We start from the raw sequence: 15,553 nt of genomic DNA, 5'->3' as shown, positions 1-15,553 counted from the left end.
TTTATTTTTATTTTTAAAACCAAAAAATATAAACCAACTATCAAGGCATCCTTTATTTAAGTGTAATCAAAATACCTAAGAATGTACACTATGCCTTCCAATATACCTGGCCTCGTTTCTAGCTTGGATGGTAGATCAGCCTCTCTGACCCAGGTCATTTTTTATTTCTGGCTGTGTTGGGTCTTTGTTGCCATGAGAGTTTCTCTCTAGTGTGGTGAGCAGGGGCTCCTCTCTAGACCTGGTGTGAGGACTCCTCACTGCGGTGGTGTCTCTTGTTGCAAAGCACGGGCTCTGGGGTGGGCAGGTGTCAGCAGTTGCAGAACGTGGGTTTGGCAGTCGCAGCTCCCAGGCTCTAGGGTGCAAGCTCAATGTCTGTGGCACACGGGCTTAGCTGCTCCAAGACATGGGGGATCTTCCTGGGCCGGGATCGAAACTGCATCTTCTGCACCGCCAGGTGGACTCCTTACCCCTGAGTCACCAGGGCAGCTCGCCCCTGACCTAGGTCATTTTTGGGCCCATCTCCTCCCCCTCTCCACCGTCCTCTATGCATTTTCTCAAACATGCCAGGCACTGTTTGAGGGCTTTTGCACTGGCTGTTTTCTAGCTGAAATGCTCTTCCCTGAGACACTCACACAGCTAACTCTTATCCTCTTTGAGCCTTTGTTCAAACGTCACCTTCTCATGGAAAGCTACTCTCAACACCCTACTTGAAACTGGTCATTTGCACCTACCCCCAAGCTCCTTTTCTCTCCTCCATTCTTTGCCCATTGTAATGATCATATTTAAAATGATATTATTTATCGATTCATTCATTCATTCAAATTTATTATTTATCGTCTGTCAGGCTCTGGGCCCCCTCTCCTTGGTTCATGGCACCAAGTTGGTTTTCTCCTTTTTTCTCTGCCTGATTTAAATTTGGAGCATAAAGAATAGAAAGATAAGAAAAACACAGAGCCCCTCATATACACTGAAGCACCAAATCCTATGACTGCCATCTCTGACATCTCTCAAATCCATCCACTCTCAAATCCACCCACTGCTGTCACTGTATAACCTTTGGGCTGGCTGCCTCACTTTCAGTCTTGCTCCCCGCCAACCCAACCTCCCTGCTCTAGCCAGGGATTCTTGGATACTGCGAATTCTGTGTTATGCTCCTGCTTAAAAATGGCTCCACTCTGCTTTTAGAAGGACATCTAAATGTCCTGATATGATGTGGCCCCAGGGGACTCCTCCAGCCTCAACGCTACCCTCTCTCTTCTCCACGCTAAGCTCCAGCCAGATTGCGCGACTCACAGTTCTCTGAGCGCAAGGCTCCCCCTCACCTCCAGGCCTGTGCACATCTCCCTCAACTGGCTCGGATGTCTCCTCCAGGAAGCCTTCCCTGAACTCTCATCCACTGGAGAACAGGCTGGCGATTCCTCCTGTGTGTTCCCATATTCCCCTGTTCCTACCTCAATCTGAGACTTGTCACACTGTTTTCCTGTTGTCTCTTTACTTGTTTCCCCCATCAGACGGGGAACTCCTTAGGCCAGGGAACATGCTCCACTCTCTACTGTATCCCCAGGATCTAACAAGGGATATGCCATAGAGCAAGTCACAAGAAATACCTGTTAGACGAATTAGTCAGTGGCACAGAGAATGAGAAAAAGAAACAGAAATATATTAAGTCTGAGCCATCCTTTCCATTTATTTTGCAGATATCAGACCCTCGTACGAACTTCCATCTAGTTATCTTTATTTTAATGCGTCAATGAGTTAATTAATGAGTTAACAGGAATAAGAGAGCAAATGACCAAAATAACATGAGGTAGATTTCCTGGGCAGATTCTGAGTAAGAATGAATTACTCCACTCCCGCTGTGCATTTGGGCTGAGGGACACTGTATCTTGCAGTAACTGATTAACAAGTGGTAGATACAGACAGGGACAGACTAAAGGGACAAAGCAGGTGATTAAACAGTGAATCCCACTAGGGGACTGTAAGGAGAAAAAAATATGGGCGACCCCTGTAAGCTAATGATTACTCAAGGAAGCAGGTGAGCTTAACCATAAAACCAGGCAGGGCTTGCTTAGTAACAAAACCATGCAACAGAAGTGCGGGGCATGCCCTCAAAGAATAAAACAACAGTGGCATGAGCCCCACATCCTGACCAGCGCACTTAGTCAGTTAATGATCCCTAGGACAAGATCTCTGCATACAAAAAACCCCAGCAATTTGTGGACCTAGCTTGACCATGTAGGAATAAGCAAACTCCCTACCCAACCTGAAGGAGGAGCTGATGATGGGAGCATGATGTCTACTCAAGAAAGACAAAGAAGCGCTCTCCTTCCACACTTTTCCTTTGATTATAAAACTGTAGCCCACTAAGTTCTTGGGACGTAGCATCTCTTGCCTGCCCACTTGTAAGCCTCACAAGCATCCTCTTCTAATAAATCGCTTCTTATCTATCATTTTAGCTGGAGCTGAATTCTTTTCTGAGCGGAGTCATGAAAGACGACGGCACCAGAGCTCTTCAGAGCCCCCTGAACGACACCCAGCGGTTTCAATACTGTCACTGTAACAGATGCACAGTAACTTGAGCTCTTGAATGAACGAATACAGTGCATGCAATGCCACTTTTTTATCCTGAAAACCTTGTCAGATTTTTCTGTGACTGGGATTGACTGTAATTGCCTGAACCAATCACAACTGTCCACTAGAGAGAAAACATTTCTCTGGATGGTGCTGAGGATCTGATGAACCAATGATGCTGGCCCCTCCACCTCTCACGGTTCAGCCATTCCCCAAGGGGAGTCCTGTCTCCTTCAAAGCTGTCTCTACATCTCGAACTTGATTTCTAAATGCTGGGAGAACACATTTCATCCTGAAGCCAGCTTGGAGACAAGATGCCCAAGCAGGTTTTTAAAAAAAAAATATTCAATATATTTTTATTTATCATTATTTTTTAAATTGGAATATAACTGCTTCACCACATTGTGTTAAGTTTCTGCTGTACAACATGAATCAGCTAACTGTATACATAGATCCCCTCCTGGTGAGCCTCCCTACCCCAGTTTAGTTCTTTTTAAAATAGAAATCATGAAACTGATCACTAAACCACACCCAAAGTCATCAATTCAGTTAGTCGTCATTATCTACAGCTGTCTCAGTGACCTCTCAAACATAATACCAAAAATCAGCTAGAACAAAATGGTATTTACCAGGAAGTCATTGCCAAGCTGGTAGCTGCCGATGCCGTAATTGTAAGTCAGTTCTGTGACAAAGTGATCACCCTCGGGTCCATACCCCACCATTGTTTTACTCCACTTCCCATCATAAGGCCTAGAAAAGCGAAAAGGAAAAAAAAAAATCCAACCCAGTGATCACAGACAAAAATCTGCTTCAGGCCACCCTCAGAGAGCTACTGGAACAAGAATAGGGGCAGTCCCCTCTGGTCCTCCAAGTACCCGTAAGGACATGACGGCCCTAGTCAGTGCTAAGGGCAGCTGTGGGCAGTGCTCAGGAGCCCCGTCAACGAAGGCTCCCAGGACCACCCGTCTGGCACTTACTTGAGGGAAAGATTCATTTACCTTTCCTCAAAAGCAGGGAGCTGCATCCTATAGGGACAGTTTTCCCACCTGACCTTAACTTATATTTTGCATATTTATCAACAAGCATGCAACTCCCATCAGGCCTTGGAATTTCAGGCCATGACTACTGAGCTTAACTAAGAGATACTCGATAAGACATTGCTTCATACACAGAATACATTTCTTTGTGTCCCTGAAGCTGCCTCTCTAATTTCTTATTTCTGTTTTTTATTGCCTCCTTAATTTCCTCTGCTGCCTTCTACCTGCTTTGAGAAACTGCTTTCTATTCTCCAGGGGTATTCAAAGCTTAAGGAGATGTTAAGAAACAAAGTGTCATACCCGTTACAGGCAGCTTTGCAGCCGTCTTCAAATTCCTCATGCCGAAGAATCTGGTAAGGGAATTAGAATAGATGGCAAAGTTTTCCTCGTACTGTACACAGCATATTTAGCACAAACTAAAATGTCAAAACACAGACATGATCATTTGCAGGCTTTTACATTTAAGATGAACAGAAGATGACGAGCTGGAGATCTTTCCCAGGCTAGAAGATGAGGTAAGAGAGCATGCCTTGATAGTGGGCTTCCCTGGTGGCTCAGTTGTAAAGAATCCGCCTGCAGTGCAGGAGATACAGTTTTGATCCCTGATGCAGAAAGATCCCACATGCTGCTGAGCAATTAAGTCCTTGGGCCCCAACTACTGAGCCTGTGCTCTAGAGCCCGGATCTGCAACTACTGAGGCCACGTGTTGCAACCACTGAAGCCCATGCACCCTACAGCCCATGCTCTGCGACATGAGGAGCCACTGCGCCGCAGCTAGAGTAGTCCCCACTCACTACAACGGGGAAAAGCCCACGCAGCAGTGAAGACCCAGCATGGCCGAAAAAAGAAGAATCGCTTGATAGCAAGGGTCAGGCAACCAAGCAAAGCTGTACAATCTACTCACATCAGGAAGTGGTAACGTGCAGTTAAAAAAAAGTGTGGCCTTCACTTAATTGTGACAGGGACAGAGTAAACGGACAAAGTAGTTGATTCAATAGTGAATCCCACAAGGGGACTGTAGGTAGAAAAAATATGGGAGACCCCTGTAAATGATTACTCAAGAAAGCAGGGTTGCTTAGTAACAAAACCATGCCACAGAAGCACACGACATGCCCCCAAACAATAAAACAATGGTGGCATGAGATCCACATTCTGCCCAGCAAGCTCAGTAAGTTAAAGATCCCTAGGACTCGTTCTCTGCACACATAAACAATAATCTGTGGACCTAGCTTGATCATGTAGAGACAAGAAAATCCCCTTGCCCAACCGAGAGGAGGAGTTGATGATGGAAGCATGATGTCTACTCAAGAAACACAAAGAAGTTCTTCCCTCCCTCTCCACTTTTCCTTTGATTATAAAACTGTAGCCCAGTGAGTTCTTGGGGCATGGTATCCCTTGCCTGCCTGCTTGTAAACTTCACAAGCATCCTAGTCTAATAAACTGCTTCTTATCTATCACTCTGCTTCTCGTTGAATTCTTCCTACATGGAGACATAAAGGACTAGGGTACTGGGAGCTCACTGGAGCACCCCGAAATGACATCAAACACTTTTAGTTGTGTAACTCTGAGAACGACATATTAGGACCTGAGTCTGACATCTTATGAAAATAGATAATTTATTAAAGCATTTGACACAGACCCTACTACACAGTAGGCTCTCAGTGTGTCAGTTTCCATTTTCCTTTTTGAGCCCCACAGCTACTGCTCCAGTTCAAGCTCTCATACATCTCTCACAGACTATTAGAAATCATCCTTATTGATCTTTCCTTAAAACCATCATAAAATTAAGCCCCTAAAGCACAGCTCTGATCACATCACTGCCCTGTTCCAAAATGTAAGAGAGCTCCCCATTTACTATGACATAAAATCCAAATTCCTTAGCATATTATTCAAGATACTATAAGAAGCAGTTCCAACCTATTTGTCCTGGTATCCCATCTCCTCAACTTCAACTAAGTAATCTAAGCTAAAGGCACATAAAACTAGTGATGCTTCCCAAACATATGTTATTTGTGCATTAGTTGTTCAGACCTCTAATCTAGGTCTGTGGAAATCCTATCTTTAGTGGTCAACTCAAGTACAAGGTCTCTATGAATTATTTCCTGAGGACCCAGGTTAGAGTTAAATCTCTCCTCTTGTACTTTTATAATAATGATAGTTAACACTTACATAATACAAACCATATGTCAAATACCACATATATAATAACATTTAATCTTACAACCACCCTTTAATCAATGAGGAAACACTTTAAAGGAGTGTTCTGTGGTTTTCTATCACCACATTTTAACTTCCATTACCATCTGCAAAGTACAAATACAATTCCTACCAAACCAGGATCTTAACTGAAGACAGATAACAGGGTCATTTTCATCTTTGTCACCAAGGCCCAAAGGAGAACCATGAAATAGGTGATATTCTTTAAATGACTGATGAATTTAGGTAATTCCCTTTGTACTCTGCAGTGTCTCTACATTAAGCCTTACTCTTGCACACTGTAAACAATGTTGCCTGCAATTCCATTTCAACAAAGATCAAACCATCAGCTAATGCAGTTGCTCACCAACAGCACACCCTGAGGGGAATTCAGAATGGAAAAACAAGAAGCCAGCTCTGCTTTTGGATACTGGTCCTCGACATTTAAGATGCATTTCTAAGGAAGAATTTCAAGGTACTCAGAACCCATCTCCCCACGCACAGAAAAGCACTAAAACCATTAACTTGAGCTATTTCTGTGCTTAGCAGTAATCTCTTGATGTTCCTACATGGTTTTGGGTTCTTTCCCGTCTTCAAGCAAAAAACTCATATACCTTCTAGCTCCTCCCTTGCCTCTTCAGATCAGTTCCTCAGAGCTATCCAGAGGCTGTCTTCCACACTAGAGTCCTTAGGAAGGTTCCCAAATAAAAATTAACTCAAAAATCTTAGGTTGTTAATTTTTCTTTCAGTTGACATCTAAAGTCCCTGCGTAGCAGGAGCCTTCCAACAGCTTCCACCTGTGCTTACCACCCAGGTGATCTCTGCAGAATCACAGCTGGAAAGGAGAATGGATTCTGATTTCACACTTCAGAGACGAGCTGGAGCGTTCACCTAGACAGACTGAGTGATCCATTGAAACCAGCCCCAAGAGAAGTAGAGCTCTGTATTATGCTGGTATCTAAAACCAAAAGGCTCCAAATCAGAAGAGTCATTGTTTACTGGAAGAGTATTACGTAACCTTTTATTTACTATCTTTCCCACAGACTAGAAACTTCGCAAAGACAGGAATAACCATTCGTGAAAGAACTTAAACTGAAAGGACCTGTGTGCGCACACAGTTGGCAAATAGTGTGAGCCCCCTTTCAAAGCCCATCTAACCCAAGCCGCAATTCGTGATGCTTCCTGAACCTGAAAACTACAGTTAATGGGAAGTCCTGGGGCTAAGGTCCGACACACGAGTTGGCAGTGAAATTCACATCGCACCACTTTCTCCTCCCTCGGCCAGGTGGGGTTCAGTCACTCGTGCCCCCCTCGCGCTCCAGCCCCTCTCCGCCCTGCCTGCACCTTCATCCCCAGGACATCGCGATAGAAACAAGCCGTCTCGAAGCGGTTTCCCACTTTGAACACGAAGTGCAGAGCTCTGCGATTCGCCATGACCACCTACACTACCACCAGTCACGCGTACAGCGACGCACAAACCACAGCTGACGCCGGCGCGTTAGTGATGTCACTGGCCACCGCCGGCGCGCTTTCGTGACGCAGCCCACTGGGCGGGGGAAGATGGCGGGGGAAGATGGCGGCGCTAGTGAAGCGCGTGGGATGGGCTACGCGACCGTTGCTGCCGGTGGTGCAGGCTTCGGACCTCGATGCGCGGCGCTGGGTCCGGGCATTGCGGCGGAGCCCCGTGAAAGTGCTGTTTCCATCTGATGAGGTTGTGGAACGGAAGCTTGATCCCGGGAAACAGCCTCAGAAGGCGGCGGCAGAGGCCGGTCCCCGGGAGCAGCGACAGAAGCAGCAGATTCAGGGGCCAGCATCCCAGACCCCCAGCACCTGGGAAGAGTCGGGGCTTCGCTATGATAAGGCTTTCCCTGGAGACAAAAGGCTAAGGTGATGTGTTTCCGAGGCTTGTCGAGTTTTCTCTTTTCTCCTCAGTCCTCATAGCGAGAGCTTGACCTCTTTCCCTTGCGTTGGAGGACTTTCTTGCAGCACACCTCGCTGGTTTTTATTATGCACAGAGGGCAGAATAAGTGTCTTTCTAACAGTTCGTTCGTTTCTTTCACTACGAAGCTCTTCATGTCTGCTAGAACTCGATGTGTGTCGGTAATGAGGATCCTGTCTTTTTGTTTCCACCCACAGCAGTGTGATGACCATAGTTAAGTCCAGGCCATTTCGAGAAAAGCAGGGGAAGATCCTGCTGGAAGGTCGTAGGCTGATTGCAGACGCTCTCAAGGCTGGTGCTGTGCCCAAAGTTTTCTTCTTTAGCCGTCTGGAATACATAAAGGAGCTGCCCATTGAAAAGCTGAAAGGTGTTAGCCTTATTAAGGTGAAATTTGAGGATATCAAGGATTGGTCCGACCTGGTAACACCACAGGGAATAATGGGTCAGTGGTTGTTCACTGTGTTTGTAGAAAGGGAGACTTGGAATTATTTGTTCATACTTGTCTCAGGGCAACAAATTTAAATGAAATTGAAAATATTACTGAGCCTAACCTTTTCTTACAACAGTGTTCAAATCTGTGAATCTTGTATTTTAAGTGGAAACTGAAGCTAGTTTTCTGTCATCATTTGTATTGTGCGTTTTTATAGTCTGCAGGGAATAATCACTCCTCCTCAGACCTTATGTTTTGGGGGTCACTTCAACCTTTAATGTCCAGTTAAAACTTAAGAAAATATTGGGAATTCTCTGGCAGTCCAGTGGTTAGGACTTGGTGCTTTCACTGCCTGTGGGCCCAGGTTCAATCCCTGATAGGAGAACTAAGATCCTACAAGCCACTTAAGTGTGGCCAAAAAAAAAAAAGAAACTAGATTACAGAATAATTACATAGAGTGTGAGTGAAATCAGTCATGTCCAACTCTTTTCGACCCCATGGACTGTAGCCTACCAGGCTCCTCCCTCCATGGGATTCTCCAGGCAAGAGTACTGGAGTGGGTTGCCATTTCCTTCTCCAGGGGATCTTCCCAACCCAGGGATCGAGCCCGGGTCTCCCGCATTCCAGGCAGACGCTTTAACCTCTGAGCCACCAGGGAAGCCCCACATAGAGTGTGATTTTACTATAAAAGAAAAAGCACTTACATATGGGTAGATGGACATACATGTAGGGAAGTGCATGGAAGAAGTTCTGAAAAGATACATTACACTGTTGAAAGCAGTTATGAGGGAGTTGGTGGGGAGCACACTGAATTTTTTCCATCAGAATGTTTACATGTATGTAATTACAAATACACCAACAGTGATAAATAACCAAAACGTCAGATTACTCCCCATACCCACATCAGACAAATGAATCACATTTCTTGTTTCCTCAGGGATTTTTGCCAAACCTGACCATGTTAAGATGACATACCCTGAGACTCAGCTTCGCCACACACTGCCAATATCCTTGATTTGTGACAATCTCCGTGACCCTGGGAACCTGGGGACAATTCTGCGATCTGCTGCTGGGGCAGGCTGCAGCAAAGTGTTACTCACCAAAGGTAAGATCGCCTGTCACTGGGTGGATTAGGTGGCTGTTTGTAGTGAGCTGGCTCCGTGGGCAGATGTGTATGGATTTGGTTCTTGGATCTGTCCCTTGGTAACTCTGTGTAAGTGAGCAGCATTGCGAGCATCAGTTCCCTTATCTGGAAAGCAGGCGTAATAGAATCTACCTGGTAGGGTTGTTCTGAGGATTAAGTGAGATGAACATCAAGTACTCAGCACCATGCCTGGCACACTCATTCTTGTTGATTATCTTTAAAATTATTTTGACACCTGCTAGGTTTTTAAAAGAACTTAAAATTAATTAGGGAAGAAATAGATGCCGGTTTTAACACTTGGTTCTGTCCCCTCATCATAAAGAGAAATTTGTAGCCTTGGTTCCAAACAGACTTGCCTGACAGTTGGGACATGTCTAATAGACCTATTACAGCCTGGAAGGAGAAGGAGGGAGAGGATCATCCATCAGAAGCAGTGAAGCTGCCATTCGGTGTAAAGAGAAGTGGTCCCATTGCTAAGACTCACCTGTATTGCCTTTCCCAGCTCTTTCCCCCCATCACCCTTTCCTGGGGTGCATCTCTCTGCCAGCATGAAAGTCAGGCTCGGGGGCCCTATATCCATACCCCACTCACCTGCCTCACTGTTGAGAGCTCTGAGAGCAAGCGTGGTTTGGGGAAATGGACCTGTATCACCCAGGCAGGCGGTTTCCACGTTGTTGCTGGTGGCTGGTATGGGAGAGGTAGAGAAAGGCAGGGAACATCTGATGTGGTGCCCAGCGTAGAGGACCCGAGGATGAGGGGGAATCTCAGCTTGTCCCTTACTCCTAACTGGGTGGAGAAGTCAGACTAGATGGCACCTCTTCTTCCCCGACTGCTAGCCTCTTGGCACACAGCCCACCTCCCAGCCCTTGTTTCTCACAGTGCTCAGGAGAGCCTGTGGTTGGGGACCCACGTAGACAGTGTTACCTTCTCCACGTTTTTTTTTTTCCTTTTTGAACTTGGTTTGCCTACTTAACCTTTCCTCAAGTTTGACAGATTAGCTTCTAAGATAACTTACAATTAGGAAATGTGTGCTAACAAGTCAGGGAGGGTAGTAAATACATGGTGCCCCAGTCCTGCTGTCTCCTGGCTTGTGGCACTGGGAAGGGCCACGTGTTTGCTGACGAATGGAGGCAGTTGGGTTTAGCACGACTGCGAAGACGGGGTGTGTGCAGGACAGGGCTCTGGCCTTGGTTTTTCCCAGGATTGCTGTAATTTCCCCATTACTAGTGTCCTCCTTGCTCCAGTCCAGATTCAACATTGAAGCCAAATGGGTCTAAAATATAAACCAGATTCTGTCCCTATTTTGCTTAAAATGCTTTGGTGACATTATATTGTCTAATGGGTGAAACCCTAAACCCCTCGGCTGGGCACACCACCCTCCTTTAAACTGGTCCTTTCCTGCCTCCTGCCTCATCTCCCACCTCACTCCCATTAATTGGCTCGATTATCATGCTTACAGTGTTCAGACTGTGGCGCGATTGCCGCTTCTGTAACTCTCCTCTGCCCTGGTCTTTCCCTGACAAGATCCTCCTGTCCTTCACGATGCAGCTCAGTGTCGTGTTCTCCCGGTGGTTTTTCCCCGATTGCCATGCTGTGCACAAGGGTTTTCTGTTACCCTGTTTATGCTTTTTTAACTTCAGTTGTTACTGATAATCTAGTCACCTGCTGAAATGTCGTCCCTTCACCACTGCCCACTCCGTTACAAGCTCCTTGAGGCTGGGGACTTCCAGGCTCTCCCATCTCCTGTCCAAATGTCTGGCATGTGTGTGGGAGGTTTTTTTTGGCCATGCCACATGGTCTGCAAGATCTTAGTTCCCTGATGAGGGATCCAACTCATGGCCCTTTGTAATAGAAGTATGACGTCCTAACCATTAGACCGCCAGGGGATTCTGTGTGGTGCATGTTGAAGGAATGAATAAAATCTGTTACAGCACTTTGCTGGACGCTGCTACAGTTGGGGAGGCAGAGGTCCCAGCCGCCAAGGCCACGATAGGACATTTTTGCTTTATCCTGATCCAGAATTAATCTGACTTCCTTCAAAGTCCCCTTGTCTGGGAAGGTTTGTAATCTTAATTGGATCCTCTTTCATTTGCTAGGCTGTGTGGATGCCTGGGAGCCCAAAGTGCTGCGGGCAGGTATGGGCGCGCACTTCCAGGTGCCCATCATCAACAACCTGGACTGGGAAGCAGTGCCCGACCACCTGCCTGCTGACACCCGCGTCTACGTGGCCGATAACTGTGGCCTTTATGTGCAGGCCCAGGCCCAGAGGTCTAACAAGGCCAGTGACTATGGCTGGGTACGTGACCACCGCCCGCCGAAGTTTCATGAATATGAGGAAGAGGAAGAGGATCTAGAGAGTGGAGCGAGTCAAGACTGGCTCCCTGAACTCGAGGTCCAGAGTTACGACTCAGACTGGACAGAGGCACCGGCGGCCGTGGTGATAGGTGGGGAGACCCACGGCGTGAGCCTGGAGTCCCTGCAGTTGGCCGAGAGCACAGGGGGCGGGAGGCTGCTGATCCCCATCGTGCCCGGCGTAGACAGCCTGAATTCAGCCATGGCTGCGAGCATCCTGCTCTTTGAAGGCAAAAGACAGCTGCGGGTGAGGGTGGAACGCCTGAGCAGGGACAGGCATTAACACCAAGAGGAGGGTGTGTGGAAGCTGTCCTCAGCTTGAAGTTGTCTCTGGTTACTGGAAAAATAAGAGCTTCCATGACTCTGCTCAGCCTCAAAAATAAGGAAGGTCAAAATTCCTCCTGAGGTCTCCCATCTTCCCGCTGATTTTTATGTGTGTGTGTGGGTGGGTAAGAGAACAGAAGTAATGCGCCTCGTGGCTCTTACGTTTTTAAAAATTGTCTACCAAAGAGCATCTTTGTGCCCAGAAAGTTGCTGAAGGCAGCATCCTGGGCAGGAGGACCCCTCCCTCCACAGCTGCAGGTACTTGCAGTCAGAGAGGGCTGGTTAGAGTGCCCAGGCTTGGTCACTTACTCCTCTGATCATTGGTCAATGGAAAGTAAGCCCCTGTGAAGTGCAGACCAGTAGATTATGTTAAAATCCTTTATTTATTTCTGTGTGGTCAGTGGGTCTCAACGCCCATCTTCATCTTTGGCCTAGTGGTGAGGACATAGCTGAGAGATTAATGATTGAGGAAGCTAAGGGTACAGGTGATGGCATTCAGTAGTATTAATAGTGGTTCTGGCTTGGCTGTGTTAATCTCTGATTGTTCATGCAGGCCATGACTTAGACAGTTTATGTATGACACAGTTTTTCTCCCTAATTTCTGGTGAAACAGCTGATTTCATTTGTTGGTATTACACCTTCTTAGCACCTCTGCAGATATCTATTTGAAGACTCAGTTCAGAAAAGGAAAAAACAGTTTTTAAATCTTCAGCTTAACCCTGCATCTCTCAACAAAGCCATACTCCTTGTAATGGCTTCCTGCTGTTAGTCCTGCTTTGTGTAACCCTTTTGCTTAAATGGAATGACTTGTTTACATTAACCCCTCGTCCAGCATAAACAGAACACCAGTGTTCTTGGTGCTGTGTGAACAGAGGCTCCTGCACGGAGAGGGGCGGAAGTCCTGAGGATGAACACTCGGGGCCGTTGAGCCCACAGCTCGGCAGCAAGACCCTGCTGTTCTTCTCTTAAAACAGGGCAGACTGAATCCTTACTGAGCACCAGTGGGATGTAGCCAGGGACATGAGGGCAGGGGCAGGTGGTGATCACTCTTAAGTCACTATGGGAAGCGGGGGGCGGGACTAGAGTATGGGACTGACTTTTGAGCAGTGTTTTTGCAGCCACAGAGAGTATGGTTGAAGACCAAGATGCCAGCAGTGTAGTGTGAGCACCTCCCTTCCATATGGTGGCTCCTGCCTTGACTGGGCTTCCTTGGGAGCCCCTCAGCTGCTCGTCACGGAGGTCCAGTGAGTTGCAGCGTGGCCCAGAGAAACTAGGGACCTCTCCTAACCCCTTCACCTCACCCAGGTCCCTGGTAAACCAAAAGGTCATGTATGGCTGTGCCTAAGCGGCCCCGGTGGGACTGCTTTGTTATGTGGTGTTATGTTGGAGAGGAGTGGGTTTTACAGGAACAATCTCTCTGGTTGGCTGTGCTCTCTCAGGCTGACAGGCTGGAAGCTGCTCTGGTCTGGACCTGCCCAGGGCCCCACATAAATGTTGGGCGACAGTGGCCCCTGGAATGTTCTTGAGAGCATCTATCCCTGTCAGCCTTCAGAAACTAGAAGAGCCCACAGCCTTTGTACTGTGCTGAGCCCACAAAGGCTGTGTGTGGCCTCCTCTGCCAGCTTCACAGCCACTATGCCTGCAGGTGAAATGGTGGGGGACAACCCACAGAACAATACCACTCTACTGACAGTCTCCCAACACCTTGGAAAAGTGCTAAAGAAATATACATCACTGAAAAGAGGCTCCATGCCTTTTCAGCATGAAACCAGCCTCCTCTTATTTTTATCCCAAAATAAAAACCAATGAAAGAGCAACACACCCTATATCTTGTCTTTGTTCAGGAAAACAGCACTGCATGCCTGGCACGTCACTCTCCACCGGTTTTGTCATCCTGGTTGTAAGAAGGAAAAGAAATTTGCGTCCCCTTCACTTTATGATCAATGACTTGTAAACCATGCCTTGTGAGTTCTTTATATATTTCTGGGTATAATTTAGCAGAGGAAAGGGGCAGTCTTTTAAATGATCATGGGGGAGCAAGTGGTGGTGAAGTTTTTTACCTACTGATGGAAATTAGCTATCTTGAATCCTTCTCAGTTTTTTACCAGTATTTGTCACCATTTCTCCAGGAAAACGGGATGAAAACTGAGCAGCACATGACAAGTAAAGATCACCGCTCGGCTGAAAGAAGCCTTTAGAACTTCAGAAGGTTGGCCAAGCTGCCCCTTGCCTTTGTGCTACATGTAGCTGTAGTGGTGGTATCTGCCACAAGGGGGCAGTGACACCTCAAAACGACTCCCAACGCTGAAGGGAGGGGTGGGGATTTCTCCTGGATGCAAGTTGTTGCAATCAAGAGGATGGAGTCAAGTCTCCCTCCACCACCCTGGGCCTGTGGCAAGCTCAGAGTTGCTGCAGCGGGAGATCCATCCACATCGTCATTCGTTCTCGGCAAAAATCTTGAAGTACAGAAAGTTGGACCAAAAACTAGGAGGAAATGGACAGAAATGGGAAGCAGCTGCTACAGAAAAAATCTAGCACATCTTTTTCCTTTGAATGGAGCCTCTAGGAAAGCAGCTCTCAGCAAACGCTGATGTCCCCGGGTTCCTGAAACGTCCATTGGGAACCCGCCACCTCGCCCTCTAGGAGTTTCAAGACGGGGGAGGCATAAAAGCCCTTACCCCTCCCCAGCCTCAGTTGCTATCGCACCTTAGAATTTCAGTCATTCACAGACAAACCAAAGCGGGAAGGGCGGATGGGATGAATTGGTAGACGGACGTACATATATAAGAACCTACTGTATAGCACAGGGAACTCTGTTCAGTGCTCTCTGGTGACCTAAATGAGAAGGAAATCCAAGGAATAGGGATATGCATACATGTGGCTGATGCATTTTGCTGTACCAGAAACACGGCAGTGTTACACAATTACACACCAATTAAGGGGGAAAAAAGTCATGCAGGCCCAGAGGATAAGCCAACCTTGGGGAACTGGTTTCTACCAGCTTCACCTGGGACCTCCTAGCACGTTCCCAGGGTTATTAACAACACCAGGTGTCACCACAACCTGAGCTACCTTTAGCTCCACTTTTGTGTCACGTCACGCGAAGACCCCAGAAACAGCACCACAGCCTGGCTGGTACTGAAAACCATCTGCTGCACTGTGGACCCCTCTTGGCCAAGCAGCCTCCACCCTCTGTGGGAGCTGACCTGGCTGGCTCACCTGGAAAACGTGTTTTAAAGAAAACACTCATGTAAACACCTTTTAACTCCAAGATCTTACTTTACATCAATGAACATGCAAAGGGAATATGCTAGAAGCAGCCAGATGAACAGACAAGCTGATGTGCTGCTGTTGGTGACTTGACCGTCCCTAAAGCAGGGTCCCGAGTTACCTTGGAGCAGCTGCAAGCACTGAAAGCCTCAGGGAGCCAGGCCGCTGCCCAAAGCATGTGTACCAAAAATCTGCACGTAGCAACGGCGTCAGTTCTGCCCTAGACACATTTGTAGGGAAGAGCAACTTTGTTCAGCTTGGGCCTCGAGGTTGCAGAGGTGCTAGTGCTA

The 15,553-nt window shown here is 47.2% G+C and overlaps 2 protein-coding genes across 7 annotated transcripts in view; one reads left to right on the top strand and one right to left on the bottom strand.

Moving 5' to 3' along the window:
• The window catches only part of GLOD4 (glyoxalase domain containing 4), a 27,469-nt gene extending 20,130 nt beyond the window's left edge, over window positions 1-7,339 (bottom strand). The window contains exons 1-3 of one of the 4 annotated variants that reach the window (XM_069603099.1): window positions 7,149-7,339; window positions 3,909-3,958; window positions 3,201-3,321 (exon numbers count right to left, since the gene is read on the bottom strand). In XM_069603099.1, the coding sequence (XP_069459200.1) occupies window positions 3,201-3,321; window positions 3,909-3,958; window positions 7,149-7,238 (261 nt within the window). In that variant the 5' untranslated portion in view covers window positions 7,239-7,339. Of the gene's footprint in view, window positions 1-3,200; window positions 3,322-3,908; window positions 4,025-4,512; window positions 4,624-6,611; window positions 6,763-7,148 lie in introns of those variants that run through there. The other 3 variants (XM_069603102.1, XM_069603101.1, XM_069603103.1) reach the window with 3 other exon arrangements.
• Window positions 7,317-15,553, top strand: MRM3 (mitochondrial rRNA methyltransferase 3). Of its 3 annotated transcripts, XM_069603078.1 has the most exons (6): window positions 7,317-7,691; window positions 7,941-8,185; window positions 9,111-9,278; window positions 11,414-11,761; window positions 13,838-13,957; window positions 14,123-15,553. In XM_069603078.1, exons 1-5 carry the CDS (start codon window positions 7,378-7,380, stop codon window positions 13,945-13,947), a joined length of 1,185 nt encoding a protein of 394 aa, XP_069459179.1. In that variant the 5' UTR covers window positions 7,317-7,377; the 3' UTR covers window positions 13,948-13,957; window positions 14,123-15,553. The 3 variants fall into 3 exon arrangements, with proteins under 3 accessions (XP_069459179.1, XP_069459178.1, XP_069459180.1); XM_069603077.1 differs by lacking the exons at window positions 13,838-13,957; window positions 14,123-15,553 and having other exon boundaries at window positions 11,414-13,810; XM_069603079.1 differs by lacking the exons at window positions 13,838-13,957; window positions 14,123-15,553 and having other exon boundaries at window positions 7,330-7,691; window positions 7,941-8,127; window positions 11,414-13,810.

The sequence above is a fragment of the Ovis canadensis genome, chromosome 11 (assembly GCF_042477335.2).
Source record: "Ovis canadensis isolate MfBH-ARS-UI-01 breed Bighorn chromosome 11, ARS-UI_OviCan_v2, whole genome shotgun sequence".
Lineage (NCBI taxonomy): Eukaryota > Metazoa > Chordata > Mammalia > Artiodactyla > Bovidae > Ovis > Ovis canadensis.
The sequence above is the reverse complement of the archived record's forward strand: the minus strand, read 5'-3'. Positions and strand labels throughout refer to the sequence as shown.

What these genes read in the sequence shown, in the direction of transcription:
- MRM3 (XM_069603077.1), top strand. Translation starts at nt 7,378, where the DNA reads ATGGCGGCGCTAGTGAAGCGCGTGGGATGGGCTACGCGACCGTTGCTG. An exon ending in CCTGGAGACAAAAGGCTAAG is followed by an intron (nt 7,692 to 7,940) that starts GTGATGTGTTTC and finishes TTCCACCCACAG; the next exon opens with CAGTGTGATGACCATAGTTA. An exon ending in AACACCACAGGGAATAATGG is followed by an intron (nt 8,186 to 9,110) that starts GTCAGTGGTTGT and finishes TTGTTTCCTCAG; the next exon opens with GGATTTTTGCCAAACCTGAC.